The 18,882-nt window shown below is 44.4% G+C and overlaps 1 protein-coding gene across 2 annotated transcripts in view; it reads right to left on the bottom strand.

Moving 5' to 3' along the window:
* The window catches only part of adcy5 (adenylate cyclase 5), a 424,581-nt gene that overhangs the window by 79,339 nt on the left and 326,360 nt on the right, over positions 1-18,882 (bottom strand). The window contains exons 10-12 of one of the 2 annotated variants that reach the window (XM_060828269.1): positions 9,455-9,602; positions 5,757-5,854; positions 4,324-4,411 (exon numbers count right to left, since the gene is read on the bottom strand). In XM_060828269.1, coding sequence (XP_060684252.1) covers positions 4,324-4,411; positions 5,757-5,854; positions 9,455-9,602 — 334 coding nt within the window. The remainder of the gene's footprint in view (positions 1-4,323; positions 4,412-5,756; positions 5,855-9,454; positions 9,603-18,882) is intronic. The other variant, XM_060828270.1, reaches the window with a different exon arrangement.

Raw genomic sequence — 18,882 nt, 5'->3', positions numbered from 1 at the left:
GATTGTGGTGTGTCACGGACTCCCAGCCCAATTGCTTGTTCTGTGGTGCTGCGGAGTCCGTGGACCAGTGTATATTGGGGGTGGGCGCTTGCACTCCCTTTTTGATTTTCTTAAAAACCTTCTTCTCTGTTTTTGGTTGCACTTCACTCCCTCACTCCTGATCTTTGGGTACCTGTTGCGGAAGGGGGAGGGTGAGTCAGAGGATCTCCTTGTGGGTCTGCTCCTGGGCCTGGCCAGGCTGGCCATAAACGGGTCCAGGCAGAGGGCCATGGAGAGGGTTGTTATGGCTGATTCGAGATCCTTTCCTGATGAAGGACTTACGCCTGAAATGTCGACTCTCCTGCTCCTCAAATGCTGCCTGACCTGCTGTGCTTTTCCAGCACCACACCCTCAACTCTGATCTTCAGCATTTGCAGTCCTCACTTTCTCACAAGTAGATAAAAGGTGACTTTATGATGGGATTCCTGCCTCTGTGCAGTTATTTCAATTGTGTGTAATCAACATCTTGGAGGGCCAGGTTAATGAACATGGCAAAACCGGTCATCTGATGTGTATTTATTTTAATGCAAGGAGTATAATAAGTAAGGCAGTTGGGCTTAGAGCCTGGATTAGTACTTGGAACAACGAAGTTGTAACTATTACAGTAACGTGGTTGAGAGAAGAGACTGGTAGATTAATGTTTCAGGGTTTAGATGTTTCAGTTGTGAGAGGATGAAAAAACGGTGGAAGAGTTGCATTACTGATTAAAGAGAACATGACAGGTGCAGTAAGAGAGGAGAGCTTGGAGAGTTCATCCAGCAAGGCCATTTGGGTAGAACACAGGAATAAAAAAGGTACAGTTACTGTGATGGGGTTCTACAGAGGCCTCCCAACAGCCAGTGGGAGGTAGAGGAACAGATATACAGGCAGGTCATGGAAAGCTGAAAAAAAGTGGGTGATTTAAACTTCCCCAATATTGACTGGGACTCCCTTACTACCAGGGGCTTAGATGGAACAGAATTTGTTGGGTACATCCTGGAGGGAGTCTTGAAACAAAACAAAGATAGTTCAACCAGGGAAAAGGCCATATTAAACCTTGTACTGGGGAATGAGCCTGGCCAAGTGATCGAAATTTCAATGGGTGAGCATTTTGGGAACAGTGACCATAATTCTGTAAGTGTTAAGACTGTTTAGATTAGATTAGATTAGATTAGATTCCCTACAGTGTGGAAACAGGCCCTTCGACCCAACAAGTCCACACTGACTACTGAAGAACAACCCACCCAGAGCCATTCCCCTACACGGTGGGCGGCACGGTGGCTCAGTGGTTAGCACTGCTGCCTCACAGCGCCTGAGACCCGGGTTAAATTCCCGCCCCAGGTGACTGACTGTGTGGAGTTTGCACGTTCTCCCCGTATCTGCGTGGGTTTCCTCCGGTTTCCTCCCACAGTCCAAAGATGTGCGGGTCAGGTGAATTGGCCATGCTAAATTGCCCGTAGTGTTAGGTAGGGGGTAAATGTAGAGGTATGGGTGGGTTTCGCTTCGGCGGGTCAGTGTGGACTTGTTGGGCTGAAGGGCCTGTTTCCACACTGTAAGTAATCTAATTTACCCCTGACTAATGCACCTAACACTACGGGCAATTTAGCATGGTCAATCCATCCTAACCTGCACATCTTTGGACTGTGGGAGGAAACTGGAGCACCCGGAGGAAACCCACGCAGACACGGGGACTTTATGGAAACGGATAAGATTGGTCCTCGGGTGAAAGTGCTAAATTGAAGGAAGACTCATTTAACCAGGATTAGGCAGGAACTGGAGAAATGCGGCTGTTTGAGGGTGTTCACGTCTGACGTGGAGTCTTGAAAGGCCAATTGATCAGTGTTCAGGACCAGCATGATGCTGTCAGAATGATAGATGGCAAGATTCAGGAACCTTGGATGGCAAGAGATGCTGAACATTTGGGCAAAAAGAAAAGGAAGGTATGGGAAACTAAAATCAGATGAGGCACTTGAGGAATGTAAAGGAAGCAGTAAAGAATTTTAACAAGGAATCAGGGCTAAAAGGAGCCATGAAATGTAGGATTATGCAGAATAAGCACCTGAAGACAGCAGGAAAAGTCTCCTGCTGCCAATAATAATGTGGTCATGACCAGGCCACCTCCTTATTATGTTGCAATCTCCTGGAAAGTCTCTACAGACCCCAGCCAGAGACCAGATGAGGATTACAGTTTTTTTCCCATAAGTGACATTAGTGAACCAGATGAGTTTTTCCAACAATCAATTCATGGCCATCATCAGTCTCTTAATTCCAGATTTTTACTGAATTTAAATTCCACCATCTGCCATGGCAGGATTCAAACCCAGGACCCTGGAACATTTCCTGGATCTCTGGAATAACAGTCCAGTGATAATGCCACTGGGATGTTGCCTCCCCCTAAATGCATATGATGTCTAAGTTGGGGCAACAGTGTGCTTGACAGGAATATATGGCCAGGACATGCATTTATATAGCACCTGTTCATAATAGGCGAACACGGTGAATACATGAAACACAGCAACTAAATTTATTCACAGCAAGCTCCCACAAGCAGCAAAGAGAGACAAAAATAGAAATTACTGGAAAAGCTCAACAGGTCTGTCAGCATCTGTGGAGAGAAATCAAAGTTAATGTTTCGGGTCAAGTGCCCTTTCCTCAGCAATGAGATCATGACTAGATAAATTTCTTTTGACTGTAGCTGGTTGAGAATAAAGTTTTGGCAGAGTATCCCACAGGCTCATCAGTCTAGGAGAAGAAATTTCTTCTAATTTCATTCCTCAATGGCCTCTCCTGCATCCTTACACTGCGATCCCTGCTTCTGGACTCCCCGGTTTTATAGGTTTTCATGAGATCCTCCCCTATTCTACTAAACTATATTGAATATAGTCCGAACTGATCTGAAGAGGGTTGGCAATGGACTTGCAGTTTTAAAGCTGGACTATCAATCCAGAGAGGCAAAAGTGAGGACTGCAGATGCTGGGAACCAGAGTCTAGATCAGAGTGGTGTTGGAAAATTACAGCAGGTCAGGCAGCATCCGAGGAGCAGGAAAATCGATGTTTCGGCAAAAGCTTTTAATCAGGAACAGAGGCAGGAAGCCTCCAGAGTGGAGAGATAAATGGGAGGGTGGGGGCTGGGGAGAAGGTAGCAAAGAGTACAATAGGTGAATGGGGGTGGGGATGGAGGTGATAGATCAGAGAGGAGGGTGGAGTGGAAGGGAGATTGGCAGGTAGGACAGGTCTGGAGGACAGTGCTGAGCTGGAAGGTTGGAACTGGGGTAAAGTGGGGGGAGGGGAAATGAGGAAACTGGTGAAGTCCACATTGATGCCCTGGGGTTGAAGTGTTCCAAGGCAGAAGATGGGCGTTCTTCCTCCTGAGCCTCCTTCACCGTGGTAAGGAAACGACGGTGAAGGAGGCCCAGGACCTGCATGTCCTCTGCAGAGTGGGAGGGGGAGTTGAAATGTTGGGCCACGAGGCGGTGGGGTTGATCAGTGCGGGTGTCCCAGAAATGTTCCCTAAAGCGCTCTGCGAGCAGGTGTCCAGTCTCCCCAATGTAGAGGAGACCACATCGGGAGCAACGGCTACAATAAATGACATTGGTGGATGTGAAGGTGAAACTTTGAAGAATGTGGAAGACTCCTTTGGGGCCTTGGATGGAGGTGAGGGCCTTCCCCCCAACCCCCTCCCATTTATCTCCCAACTCTGGAGGCTTCCTGCCTCTATTCCTGGTGAAGGATCTTGCCTAAAACATCGATTTTCCTGCTCCTCAGATGCTGCCTGACCTGCTGTGCTTTTCCAGCGCCACTCTGATCTAAACTATCAATCCAGAGACCCAGGTAATGGTCTGTGAGCCCAAGTTGGAATCCCATCACGGCAAATGGTGCAATTTGAATTCAATACATATCTAGAATTAAAAGTCTCTTGTTTTAAAACCTCCTCTAGTTTCCTTTAGGCAAAGAAACCGCCAGCTTTACCCGGTCTGGCCTACATGTGACTTCAGGCCCACAGGCATGTGGTTGCCCTCTGGGTAATTAGGGATGGGCTATAACTGCTGGCCCGGTCAGTGATGCCCACAACTCATGAGTGCATAAAAGAAAGGCTCTCTCTCAAGTCAGTCCTGCCATCCCCAGGAATCAGTTTTGTAAACTTTGGTGTGCTGCGTCTATCATCAGAACATCCTCCCTCAGATAAGGTTGAATGGTTTGCTCCTGTTCTCATGTTCATGTCAAACACTTACCTCTAGTGGACAGGAGCTGTAGAGGCAAGAGATAGTGCAAGGTGGGGAATTTCAGGCATTCTTAGTTGCTCACCTTGACACAGCAGTAGATGGTGGAAACGAACAGTACACTGGCCAGGACCAAAAGGCAGGACAGGTAAAAACCGAGCATTAACATAGAGCTGCAAGCAGAGGGTGAGGGAGTGGGGGAAGAAAAGAAAGATATATATGTATATATTTATACATTAGTTCCAAAATCATTCACACGATGCAGACATCACAGGCTGTGCCATTATAAAGTTAAAAATCACACAACACCAGGTTAAACTCCAACAGGTTTAATTGGAAGCACATTAGCTTTCGGAGCGACGCTCCTTCATCAGGTGATGAAGGAGCGACACTCCGAAAGCAAGTTTGCTTCCAATTAACCCTGTTGGACTTTAACCTGGTGTTGTGTGATTTTGAACTTTGTACACCCCAGTCCAACTCCAAATCATGTGCAATTATACTTTTTGACACTTCAAGTAAGTTCAACACATTTCATTCATTGTGAGACCCCCAGAGAGAGACTGTGCATCAAGAGTCCTTACCTCACAGACATGTCTAGTAACAGGCTAAAGCAACTGAAAGATATAATTTTAAGGGGAGGGGCAGGAACAGACACCTGGGAAGGTGGAACCCTCGACGATGGCAGTACAAGTTGAAGAAGCTTTTTTAAAAGATATCTTTCTTTTATCTTCTTTCAAAGTCTGTGGTTATTGCTGACTAAGCCTGCATTTATTTCTCTTGAAAAGGTGATGGTGAGTTGCCTCCTAGAACCATTGCAGTCTCTGGGCTGCAGATGTTCCCAAAGTAAAGTTAGAATGGGAGTTCCAGGCGTTTGACCTATTGAGCCCAACTGGGACTTTGTTAATAGTGCGGCATCTCCTCCAAGTGTAAAACAACAAATTTATGCCAAACATTTGTAAAACACCAGTTAGAACTTGGCTAGAGTATTGGGCGGACGTGTGCTGTCAAAATAAGGGTGAAGGCAATAAAGCACTCCATTTTTTCTGAGTAAATGGCACAGCAACCTCAGATGAGGGGCAAAGGTGTGATTAAACATGAATATCCAAATAATGCTGCACAAGTTGTGCTACAAAGTGGAAGCAGTCCATTCGGCCCATCAAGTCCAAACCAACCCTCCGAAGACTCACCCCATCCCTGTATTCCTGCCTTTCCCGTGACTAATCTACCTAGCCTGCACACCACTGGACGCTATGGGCAATTTAGCATGGCCAATCCACCTAGCCTGCACATCTTTATGGGAGAAAACCAGAACACCCGCAGGAAACCCACACACACATGGAGAACGTGCTAACTCCACATAGACAGTCACTCGAGGCTGGAATCGAACCCAGGTCCCTGGAGCTGGGAGACAATATTGCCATTGTGCATATGCATGTATATACTCCCAATTCATGGTGAGATAGTGGCTGAGACTAAATGAGAAACTTCCTTCAAGTAAAGGCAATGAAGCAGACTTACTGGGGCACTATGGTTATCTGAATACAGCAGATAAAGACGAAGACAAGACAGGAACAGGCTACATAGGCTCCAAATCGGTCATCCACCTCCTTTGAGTACTGCAATAAAGAAGACAATGACAATCAGTTGGATATACACTCATAGAAACCTACAGAGCGGCAGAAGGCCCCTTGGTCGACTGTGACTGAGCTGGCTCTTGGAAAGAGTAGTCAAGCTTAGACATCCCTCACCCCATGGTTTTTGTTCATAGCCCTGCAAATTCCACATTTTCCAATATCTGTTGGTTACATTGTTATATTGTTCAGAAAGAAATAGGATCCAACTATTGTGAGAATGTTTGTCCTGGAGACCACACTTCGCCGCTGCACTGTAGTCATGTCCTGGTCAGATAGCGAAATGTAACTATACACTCAATGAAGTTCCAGCATTTTGATTGTGATTACTTGTAACTAAAACATATAGCCATGTTTAGCTCCCTTTTAAAACTGTTTATTGATCTGCTTCAACTAGCTTTCAAATTTGAGAACTTTCCAGATCATAACTCACTGGGTGAAAATAGTTCTCCTTATCTCTACTCGAGATCCTTCATTAATGATTTTAAATGTATGAACCTACTCACCAGTTTAGATTCCCTACAGTGAGGAAACAGGCCCTTCAGCCCAACAAGTCCATACTGACCCTCCGAAGAGTAACCACCCAGACCCATTCCCCTCTGACTAATGCACCTAACACTGTGGGTAATTTAGCATGGCCAATTCACCTAACCCGCACGTCTTTGGACTGTGGGAGGAAACCGGAGGAAACCCACGCAGACACGGGGAGAATGTGCAAATTCCACACAGTCGCCCAAGGCTGGAATCAAACCTGGGACCCTGGTGCTGTAAGACCAGTGTTAACCATTGAGCCACCATGCTGCCCTGTTAGAATAGGTTTTTTTCCTCCAATAAAACCTATTAAAGAACAAGGACAGCAGATACATGGAACACAACCACTTACAAATACACTTTCAAATACTGCACCATCCTGACTTGGAATTATATTACCATTTCTTCAATGTCACCAGGTCAGAATCCTGAAACTCTCTCCAATAATAGCACTAGGGGCGTACTTACAACAAATGGACTTCAGTAGTTCAAGAGTGTAACTCATCATCACTTTCTCAAAGGTGATGGGTAATAATTATTGGCCAATCCAGTAATGCCCACACTGCATAAAAAAAAAACAAATTATCTTGAAAAACATGAGCAGGTGACCATTTAATATTCACTGTTCCAGGGAGTGCAGAAATTTTCCCAAAATGTTCTAATTTCTCCTCAGAGCTGAAGTCCATCATCCCAAATGATCTTAGTCTTTGCTACTGTCCAAACTCATACCTAGTCCCCTACCTGCCCTGTGCCCATTGACGACCTTTGACATCTGGTCAAGCAATAACTTTATTCCAAAATTCTCATCATTGTTTTCAAATTCCTCCATGGTCTCTCCACTGCCAATCGCTAGTACCCACAGTGTTCTGTGAGATCTTCAATCATTGTATTCTGAATTTCATTGCTGTACCAGTGGTGATTATGTCTTCAGATTCCTCAGCCCAACGGTTGGAATTCCCTCCTTACACTCTCCACCAAGCTGTTTTGGCCTTCCTCCATTATGACGCTCCATGAAACCTACCTCTTTGACTGATCACCCGACCTAATATCTCCTTATGTGGCCCAATGTCATATTTCATTTGGCAATGTGAAGCATCCTCGTATGTATTAAGGTGCTACGTAAACATTGATTGTTGTTGTTATTAGATGAGAAGCCAGTTTTGGGTACCAAGAGAAAGCTCACTCTGTGCCCCTGTCAAAATTTACAGGGTCAAGAGTCTCTAACCAATGTCTGAATGGCAGCTGTCTGCCTTATTGGATACTCAGGAGACCAATTCCAGATGAAACATTCAAGGGACGGTTTGGTTGTGGTGGCAAATCTGGAAGAACCGAAGAGGGGTGTGGAGAGAGTTGGTGCTGCTAGAGAGGAGATACAGTCATAGTGATAGAGATGTACAACACGGAAACAGACCCGTCAGTCCAACTCGTCCATGCCGATCAGATATTGTAACCTAATCTAGTTTCATTTGCCAGCAATTGGCCCATATCCCTTTAAACCCTTCATATAATATGCAGATACACTACTGCGTCCATTTGCAGTGTAGGTTACTTTCTCTTTCTCTCGCTCCATCCTGCTTCAGTCCTCAATGCCTCTGTCTGTCTTTCTTCCTTTTAAAGGTGTCACTGATCAAAGAGGAGAATGTGTTACAGATGCGTGGGTGTGTTCTCCCTTTGCACAAAGCTTCAAAATCACAAATACTGGTTCGCTGGCCTGAAACAATCTCGGGCAGTTAGCAGCTGCTCCAGATATGGGATGGCCATATAAGATTCAAGACTCTACCTCACAGCTAGGAAGCCTGGATTTGTCCTTCCTGCTCTACAACATGTCTCAACAGACGGATTAGAAAATATCTAAAATACTGGAACTGGAGGAGTCTTATTATGCAGTAGGGTGGTCCTATTATTAACCAGGAGGCCTGGCTTCAAGTCCTACCTGCTCCAGTGCTGTATCATAACATTGCTGAACTGGTTGGTTATACAATGCTGGAAATGATTAGCCGGCCCATGGAAAGAGGAGAAATGAGTTAATGTTTCTTAGTTTTTTACAAAATGCCAACCATCTGGTTCTCTATCCACTGAATGTTTCCAGCATTTTCTGTTTCTCAGTCAAAGGCAATTGACCGCAAATGTGTGCTGGTACAATCGACAGTTACACTACAAACCCTTTTGGGAATCGGTCTGTAGTCACCTGTGGAAACTTTTAACAAAATTGCTATGTGGTCACCATTATATATGCCGGCATTTATTGCAGAGAGGGCAGTTAAGAATAAACCACATTGCTGTTGGTCTGGAGTCACGTGTAGGTCAGGCCAAGTAAGGATCACAGCTTTCCTTCCCAAAAGGACATTAATGAACCAGGTAAATGACAACTGCCAGGAGTTACGTGGTTACACTTAGAGCCCACTGTTATTGCAGAATTGTTTTCTTGAATTCAAACTTTGCCATTGGCCATGGTAGGACTGAAACCCGTGTCCCCAGAACATTAACCTCGGGTTCTGGATTACTGGTCCAGTGATGTTCACTGCACCACCATCTCCATTAAAGTGTGCGGAGGTAAGTGCTGTGAAAATTTGTGCCACGTGTGTAGTTCATATTACATCTACATCATCTTGGACTGTGTCAGATGATCGAATTGGCTTGTTTCTGGAATGATTTTATTGTTGTCTGACCATAGTTTGAGCAGAATGGGTCTGTCCTCTCTAAAATTTTAAAGACTGAGGAGTGATCTCAGTGAGTTATAAAGACTTTGTAGTAGGTTTGATAGATTAGATGCTGACATCCCCAAGCCAGTAACTCTAGAAATAGGGGTCAGACCCATGTACGACTGCAATGATGAAAGATTTTGTCATTCTAACAGTGGTGGATTTTTAGAAGTGTCTATCCGAGAAGGTGCTGGTGCTTAGTTGTTGAGTATATTCAAGAAGGAGACTGAGGAACTTGACATGCACCCAAGGGCATCAGGAGAGAGGACATGAAGGTGGAGTTGTGGTTGACCACCCCTTATTGAAATGGCGAAGCAGTCCTACAGGACCATTTATTCCTGCCAGGATTTACCTTCTTCTCTAGCTCAGGTTTTCTGAACGTCAGTAGGAATTTCCGCACGTGCTCAGAACGTAGGCGATCAATGCTTCTTGCATCGATGGCTCGCCCAAGGAATTCATCCACTTCATCCTCAGGGTTCATGTTCTCTTGCGTGTTTCTGCTGAAGGAAGGAAGTCAAAAAGCAATTAGCAAACAACTCATTTCAAGTGTAAGTTAGCTCTTTCATCAGTAAAATATTTTAAATATCAATCCCTTTCCTTAAACCTCTTTTGCTCTATATGCTGCCCGATTCCCCTGCGCTGGCACACCTATGTTGGTGAACTATTTATTGGCCTTGATCTGTCAACAGTTGTTCTTCTGTTGAGTGCACCGTTCCTAAAAGGGTAATAACCAACATGCAAAGTGTAAGGCATTATTCTCGACTTCTTTCATCCCTGAATCTGAAAAGATTAAAACAGTCTGTTTGTAACTTTGGCATCACACAAAACAAACTTCTGACATCCTAGTTGTGCTGTCACTGAGACTCCCTGTTCCTAAACCTCTCCAAAATCACCTGACTCCATCCCTGTGTAAGCTTATCAGCTGCTGAAATCCTCATCCATGCCTCAGTTACCTCTAGATTTCAAAACAATCCTGTTTGGTCTTCTATATTCTACTGTCTGCAAATATAATACCCTGGATGTAAGTTTGTTCGCCAGAACCTCCTGAACCTCAACCTGAGCTACAAATCTTCTCAAAACTCACTTCACAAAACTCTGAACTTGCTGCTCCACTGGCTGTTGTATGTTGACCTGTAGTGACTCCTAGTTAACTGATATCTTGATTTTAACATTTTCATCCTTGACATCAAATCTCTTCATCACCTCGCCATTCCTCATCTCTAAATTGACCTTTGAGGTCAGGATAACAGCGAAGCACTACAGATGCTGAAAATTTGAAATAAAAACAGAATGTCAGAGAAATTCAGCACGTCTGGCAGCATCAGTGCAGAAAGAAAACAGAGTTAATGTTAATGTCCACTGTGACATTTTTTTCAGAACTAAATGGCAACATGGTTGCCTCTTAACGGCCCTGCAAAACAACTGTGCAAGCCAGTCAATTGAACTGAAACATTAAGAAGTCTCAAAATGTAAAAGGTTGAACTGGATGGTTCACCAGGCATCAGGCTAGGCATTGGAAAAGGCAATTGCAAACACAGCTCTGCCGACTCTGCAAAGTCCTTCTTACTGACACCTGGGGGCTAGTGCCAAAGTTCAGAGAGCTAACTCACAGACAAGTCAACAATAGCCCCTGACACTATCATACTCGTGAAATTATGTCTTACAGGTAATGTCTCAAAGAGACCAGCATTATGCTCTCTGGGCATGTTCTGTCTCACTGGCAGAATGTTGCAGCAATCACAACAATATTCAGCCAGAAGCGCTGAATAGATGATTCATCTTGGCCTCTTCCAGAGATGCCCAGCATCACAGGTGCCAGTCTTTAGCCAATTCGATTCATTCTATGTGATAGAAAAGAAATGGTTGAAGGCACTGGATGTTGCAAAGGCTATGGCCTCTGCCAACTTTCCAGCAATAGCATTAAAGATGGGTGCTCCAGAACTTGCCGCACCCTTAACCAAGCTGTTCCAGCTGCAAAACTAGCATCTACCCGACAATGTGGAAAATTGCCCAGGTATGTCCTGTACAGAAAGAGCACGAAAGATCCAACTCAGCTAATTACCACCCCATCAGTCTACCCTCAATCACTTGATCGAGGCATGGTGCGGCATGGTGGCTCAGTGGTTAGCACTGCTGCCTCACAGCACCAGGGTCCCTGGTTCGATTCCAGCCTTGGGTGACTATCTGTGTGGAGTTTGCACATTCTCCCTGTGTCTGCGTGGATTTCCTCTGGGTGCTCTGGTTTCTTCCCACAGTCCAAAAATGTGCAGGTCAGGTGAATTGGCCATGCTAAATTGCCCATAGTGTTCGGTGCATTAGTCAGAGGGAAATGGGTTTGGATGGGCCACTCTTTGGAGGGTTGGTGTGGACTGGTTGGGCCGAAGGGCCTGTTTCCACATTGTAGGTAATCTAATCTCATAAGTAAAGTGATGGAAGGTGTCATCAACAGTGCTGTCAAGCAGTACTAGCTCAGCAATAACACTGTTCAGTGACTCCCAGCTTGGGTTCCATCTGGGTCACTCAGCTCACTTCAGCCTTGGTTTAAACATGGACACAGAGCTGAATTCCAGAGGTGAGGTGAAAGTGATTGGCCTTGACATCAATGTCTCATTAGACCATGTGTGGCATCAATGAGCCCTAGCAAAACTGAAGACTATGGGAATCAGGGAGAAAACACTCCACTGATTGGAGTCATCACCTGGTACATTGGAAAATGGACGTCAGCCATCTCAGTGCCAAGACATCTCCACAGGAGTTCCTGAGGGTAGTGTCCTCAGCCCAACCATCTTCACCTGCTTCATCAATGACTGTCTTCCTCTATCAAAGGTTAGAAATGGTGATGATCACTGGTGACTGCACAATGTTCAGCACCATTCAAGACTGCTCACTTGAATTCAAGAAGCAACCCAGCCCACATATAGCAAGGCCTGGAAAATATCTAGGTTTGGCTTGAGAAGTGGCAAGTGAAATTTGAGATGCAGTGACTATCTCAAGAGCAACTAGGGGCTGGCCCAGCCAGCGATGCCCATATTTCCTGAATGAATAAAAGAAAAGTCGCTCCAACATTAGTTGCCTTGCCTTCAATTGCTTGGTCCCAAGGAGGTCCCTTTCTATACTCCAACTTATTGTACCTCCCTTATGACACTCTTTAATACAAAATTTATTCAATTAACCTGACCTAATAGCTGCTCATGTCTGGTTTGATACTGTTTCGGTAAGCAGAACAGTTTGCACAATATTGGCCACGTTCTACCAGTCCTTGAGGGACAGGCTGAGAGGTCAGGAGAGAGACTGTAAAATTGTGAGGCCAAATGGACATTTTCTAATCAATCTGTTTAGCAACGTTCTTATACACTTTTGAAGCAAGTGGGACCTGAATGCAGACTCTCCCAGCTCAGAGGCAGCGATAGTACCACTGAACTGCAACAACCCTGGTGTGGAGCACTGGGGAAGGTGGAAGATGACGTTCCTACACAGTGTGCCATTTATGTGGCCAATCAAGGTCCTCGCTGCACAGTGAGACAGCCTGCTAAGCCCTCTGAAGAGATGTGGCAGCAACTGTGGCACTCCAATTCAGCAGGAGGGCTGACCTCATGGTAATAGCCAACCCCATTGTGGCAACAGTGCTGCCTGCCTTCAGAAACCCATTTCCCTCCCAAACTTTGGGGCCTGTCCCATCAAAAACCACTTACCAGGTTGGGATGGTGTTTGGCCAGCAGTTACCGATGACAGTCCTTATGCTAAATAGCAGTGGAAACAAATACATTTATTCATCTTTATATATTGAATAGCAGAAATGCACTCCTGGAGAGGTGAACTGAGAGTTAGGAAACTGGACAGATTTCGGAAATAGTTGGGAGCTTAACCAGGGAGATTGTAGAATAGGTATTCAGGCTGAAAGAGACCAAGTGAACAGCAGGATATTCTTCATCTAATCAGATCCTGTGTTCTATTAAATGTGTCTATGAGTGTTTTGGAAAGTCGGTCTGCTATTCTTACTTGGTCTATATGGGCTTCAATCCTACACTGTCATAGTTGACTCTTAACTGTCCTGTGAATTAGCCAAGAAGGTCACTGGTTCTTGTCAAACACCGACTGAACACTGTCTCCATGGCCAAGACCTCTCAGGACAGCTGGTGATGGATAGTAAATGGTGGATTTTTCAGCGTCAGCCACATTCCAAGAATGAGTAAAAGTAAAAAAGCAAACCTATCTACACTGCATTTATAACCTTCCTTTATTACTGTCTCCTCCTCTCTTTAGTTCTGGTCAGTCTAATGAAGAGACTTCGCCAATGTCACCAAGATAGGTAGGAAAGTAAATTGTCAAGTGGTTGTAAAGAGCTCTAGATATGTTAAGTGAGTGAGCAAAACTTTGCCACATAGAGTAAACGTGGGAAAATGTGAACTGGTTTACTCTGGCAATAAGAATAAGGGTGGTATGTTTTTAAATTGCATGAGATTGCAGAACTTGGCAGATTTGGGTACCTTAGTACATGAATCACAGAAAGTTAGCATGCAGTAAATGTTGGGATTTACTGGCAGCAGAATTGAGTATAAAGGACGGCATCAGAAAATCATTATAGAACATAGAACATAGAACATAGAAGGATACAGCGCAGTACAGGCCCTTCGGCCCTCGATGTTGCGCCGACCGAATCCTACCTAACCTATACTAGCCCAATAACTTCCAAATGCCTATCCAATGCCCGCTTAAATGACCATAAAGAAGGAGAGTTCACCACTGATACGGGCAGGGCATTCCATGAACTCACAACCCGCTGTGTGAAGAATCTACCCCTAACATCGGTCCTATACCTACCACCCCTTAATTTAAAGCTATGTCCCCTAGTAACACCTGACTCCATTAGCGGTAAAAGGTTCTTAGTATCTACCCTATCTAAACCCCTAATCATCTTATACACTTCTATCAGATCTCCCCTAAACCTTCTCTTCTCCAATGAGAACAGCCCCAAGTGCCTCAGCCTTTCCTCATAAGATTTTCCTACCATTCCAGGCAACATCCTGGTAAACCTCCTCTGCACTCGTTCTAAAGCTTCCACATCCTTCCTATAGTATGGCGACCAAAACTGCACACAATACTCCAGATGAGGCCGCACCAGAGTCTTATACAACTGCAACATGACCTCAGGCATCCGGAACTCAATTCCTCTGCCAATAAAGCCCAGTACACCATATGCCTTCCTCACAGCACTATTTACCTGGGTGGCAACTTTCAGAGATCTGTGTACATGGACACCAAGATCCCTCTGCTCATCCACACTACCAAGTAGCCTACCATTAGCCCAGTAATCCATCATCTTGTTATTCCTACCAAAGTGAACGACTTCGCACTTAGCTACATTGAATTCCATTTGCCACATTTCCGCCCAGCTCTGCAACTTATCTATATCCCGCTGTAACCTACCACTTCCTTCCTCACTATCCACAACTCCACCGACTTTTGTGTCATCCGCAAACTTGCTTACCCAGCTTTCAAGTCCTTCCTCTAGATCATTTATAAAGATAACAAAAAGCAATGGTCCCAAAACAGATCCTTGTGGTACACCGCTAGTAACTGCGCTCCAAGATGAACATAATCCATCAACTACTACCCTCTGTCTCCTTCCAGCCAGCCAATTCCTAATCCAAACCTCTAATGTATCCTCAATGCCATACCTCCGAAGTTTTAGCATTAGCCTACCATGGGGAACCTTATCGAACGCCTTACTAAAATCCATATACACAACATCTACTGCTTTACCCTCATCCACTTCCTTGGTCACCTTCTCAAAGAACTCAATAAGGTTTATGGTGCAGAAGGCGACCATTTAGCCCATCATGCCGGCACTATCTATGTTATCTAATGTCAATCTCCTGCCTTTTTCCATACCGATGTGAAGTACCCATTAAGGACCTCATCCGCTTGGCTCCATGCATAAATTTCCTCCTTTGTCCTTGAGTGGAATTACCCTTTCCTTGGATACCCTCTTGTTCTTAACTTACATGCAAAATGTCTTGAGATTCTCTATAGTCTTACTGGCCAAGGACATTTTGTGGCCCCTTTAAGCTCTTCGAATTCCTTGTTGAAGTTCTTTCTTGCTTTCTTTATATTCCACAAAGGCCTTGAATATGCTTCCTTTTCCTTTTTGACTAATCTTTCAATATCATTCATCATCCTGGGTTCCCAAACCTTGTTATCTTTATCTTTCATTCTGACAGGAACACGCTGGCTCCCAACCTCTGATCAAGTGGCCTTTAAAAGATTCCTACATGTCTGAAGTATATTCATTCTTAAACAGCCACCCCCCCAATCTAATTTTCCAGTTCCTCCCTAATACAGTTGTAATCAATCTTCCCACAACTTAACACTTTAATCTGAGGATCATCCATATCCTTATCCATAACTATCTTAAAACTTACAGAATTGTGATCTCCATTCCCTAAATGCTCCCCCACAGAAATATCCTTCATATTCCTTCAGGGCCTTCTTGGATTTCAGTTTCTTAAACCCAAAATATGCTCCTTTTTCTTTTTGGCTAAACTTTCAATAACTCTTGTCATCCAGAGTTCTTGAATCTTGCCATCTTTATCAGTTCAAAAAAATTCCACTAGACAGACTCCTGACATGAAGATTCCAAGTCAGAACAGATTTTCAATCAGCAAGGGTCAAGGGTTACAGGGCAGGCAGGAAAGTGGAGTTGAGAGCTACAATCAGATCAACTATGACGTTAGTGAATTGCTGAGTAGGCCTGAGGGGCCAAATAGGTTATTATGGTTCCTAATTCCTCTGAGTCTTGTATGTTCTTTTTTTCCCAGTTCTGATAATGAATCTTGGGCCGAAAGATCTATCTCACAGGATTCTGACGGATGTGCTGTGCAGTCCCAATGCATTCTGTTTTTGTTGGAGATTTTCAAAGGGTATATTGTCAAATTTTTCATCTGCATCCAGGTCTTGGCTGGTAATTCTCAGCATATTGCTGCCTGGCAGGAACTTGTTTTGACAGCACCTCTGAACCCACAACCTCCACCACACAGTAGGACAAGAGCAGCAGATGGAACACCACCACCTACAACTGCCTCTCCAAAACACTCACCATCCTGATGTGGAGACGTATCACTATTCCTTCACTGTTGCCGGGTCAAAATCCTGAAACTCCCTCTCTGAAAGCATTGTAGAACTGCCAACAGCATATGGATTGCAATGGTTCGAGAAAGCATCTCATCATCACCTTCTGAAGGGCAATTTGGGATGGGCAATAAATACTGGCCAGTCAGCAACATCTATGTTGCACACATGAACGTAAAAAAAGTCACACACTATCCTAACTTGAGAGCTACACTGGAGTTCCTTCATCGCTGCTGATTCAAATCCCGTGACTCCCAACAAATTGCTACCTTCACCATAGGGACTGCAGCAGTTCAAGAAGGTCATTCACCATCATTTTCTTGAAGGCAGGATATTGGTTATCTTAGTTGGCTAGATGGCTGGTGAACGATGTCAATAGTGTGAGTTCAATCCCTATACCAGCTGAGGTCGCTATGAAGGATCCATAATTCTTATCCTCACTGCTCACCTAAGGTGTTCTGACCCTTAAACCATGAGTTATCTCTCTCTGAGACAGCAGTCCTCTGGGACAATGGTGACCTTACTTTTATCCTTGAGAGCAAGAGAAAGCTGCCATGTTAGTCCTCATTCAGAGAATAATTTGGTAAAAAATAATTATCTGTGGGATCAAACTGGGTTTTGAAGTTTATGGGATGAGAGTGTGCCAGTTCATATTGAACTTGCAGAGCGAATAAGGACAGTGCAAAGTACAACATAGATTATGTGGTGTGCTTACAGAATGGAAATGAAAGGTAACAGGATATTAGATTATGTATTTAGGTTTCTTTATTAGACAATTTGGGAATTTGAGAATTACACAGTACAAGTAAAAGAACTATAAGACTATAAGACAAAGGAGCAGATTTAGACCATTCAAATCCATTTCCAGCACAGAAGCAAGATTGTCATGGTTGGCAAAAGGAAATGCATAACGAGACAAATAAAGAGTATGTGCTTGACCCTCTCATACCTTGGGACAGTTCAGTGGACATGCATGTGAACAAATAATTTGGCATTCCACTATACCACTGAAAAAGGCAACAGATATGGCGAAATGAATATGGCTAAGACCTCTTATCAGGTGGTTAATCAGGTGAGGCTTCACTCTTACAATCTAAGCCTTTAAGAATGTTTTTCATAAGGAGTGGGAATCACTGGCTGGGCCAGTACTTATTGCCAATGCCTATTGCCTTTAGTGAAGAGCTATCTTTTTGAACTGCTGCAGTCCATGTGCTGTGGGTAGACCCATAATGTCCTTAGGTTGGGATTTCAGGAATTTGACCCAGTGACGGTGAAAGTATGGCGACATATTTCAAGTCAGAATAGTGATTGGGGTGGAGGAGAACTTGCATTTCATGTCTTTGCAATATATTTTCTGTCCTTGTCCTTCTAGATGGAAGTGGTCATAAGTTAGGAAGGGTCTTTGGTGAATTTCTGTACTGCATCTTATAGATATCACACAGTGGTATCTGTGGTGGATGGTGTGGTCGTTTGTGGATGTGGTGCCAATCAAGTGAACAGCTTTTTCTTGGTCAATTTCCTGAGTATTGTTAGAGCTGCACTCATCCAGGCAAGTGGGGAGTATTCCATGACTTGTGCCTTGTAGATGATGGACAGACTTTGGGGAGACAGGATGTCAGTTACTTACCGCTGTATCCTTAGCCTCTGACATTTACAAACAAGCCTGCATATGACTGAGACTTCTCATGAACTGGGTGACCCCTTGAGGCTCCACCCCTTACACCATAAGCATTTAACTACAACAAACAAGACTGCACATTACTGTGACCTCTCAAGGGTTAGTCGGCCCAGTGAGGCTTCATCCCATGCAACATAAGCCATTAAGAAATACAAGCAAGACTGCATGTGACTGAGACTTCTCATGGGCTGGTTGACATTGTAAGTGTAACTGCACAGAAGCAGCTTGGTTACAAAGGAGCCAAGTAACTGATAAGTGGAAGCACAGATGGCGTTGAGGAAGCAGGGAGGATGCAGAAGGACTTGGACAGACTAGGAGAGCAGGCAAAGAAGTGGCAGATGGAATACAATGTGGGAAAGTGTGAATATGGCAGGAAGAAGAGGTTTGACTATTTTCTAAATGGGAAAGGCTTTGGAAATCTGAAGCACAAAGGGACCTAAGAGTCCTAGTTCAGAATTCTCTTAAGGTTAACGCTCAGATTTAGTTGACAGTTACGAAGGCAAATGCAATCATTTCAAGAGGGCTTGAATACAAAAGCAGAGGTGCATTGCTAAGGCTGCATGAAAGTTTGGTGAGACTGGATTTGGAATATTGTGGCACTGTGTCTAAGGAAGGATGTGTTGCTGTTGGAGGAGGTTAGTACGAATGAAGGGCTTGTCATATAGGAGCGATTGAGCATTCTGGGTCTGTACTCGATAGAGTTTGGAAGGGTGAGGGAGGAATCTCATTGGAACTTACAGAAGACTGAGAAGCCTGGACAGTGTGGAAGTGGAGAAGATATTCCCACTTGCAGGAGAGACTAGAACTTGAGGGCACAGCCTCAGAGTGAAGGGACAACACTTTAGAACTGAGATGAGGAAGAATTTCTTCAGCCAAAGGGTGACTAATCTGTGGAACTCTTTGTTGCAGAGGGCTGTGGAAGCCAAATCATTGAGCGCATTTAAAACACAGATAGACAGCTTTTTGATTAGGAA

The sequence above is a fragment of the Hemiscyllium ocellatum genome, chromosome 7, assembly GCF_020745735.1.
Source record: "Hemiscyllium ocellatum isolate sHemOce1 chromosome 7, sHemOce1.pat.X.cur, whole genome shotgun sequence".
Lineage (NCBI taxonomy): Eukaryota > Metazoa > Chordata > Chondrichthyes > Orectolobiformes > Hemiscylliidae > Hemiscyllium > Hemiscyllium ocellatum.
The sequence above is the reverse complement of the archived record's forward strand: the minus strand, read 5'-3'. Positions and strand labels throughout refer to the sequence as shown.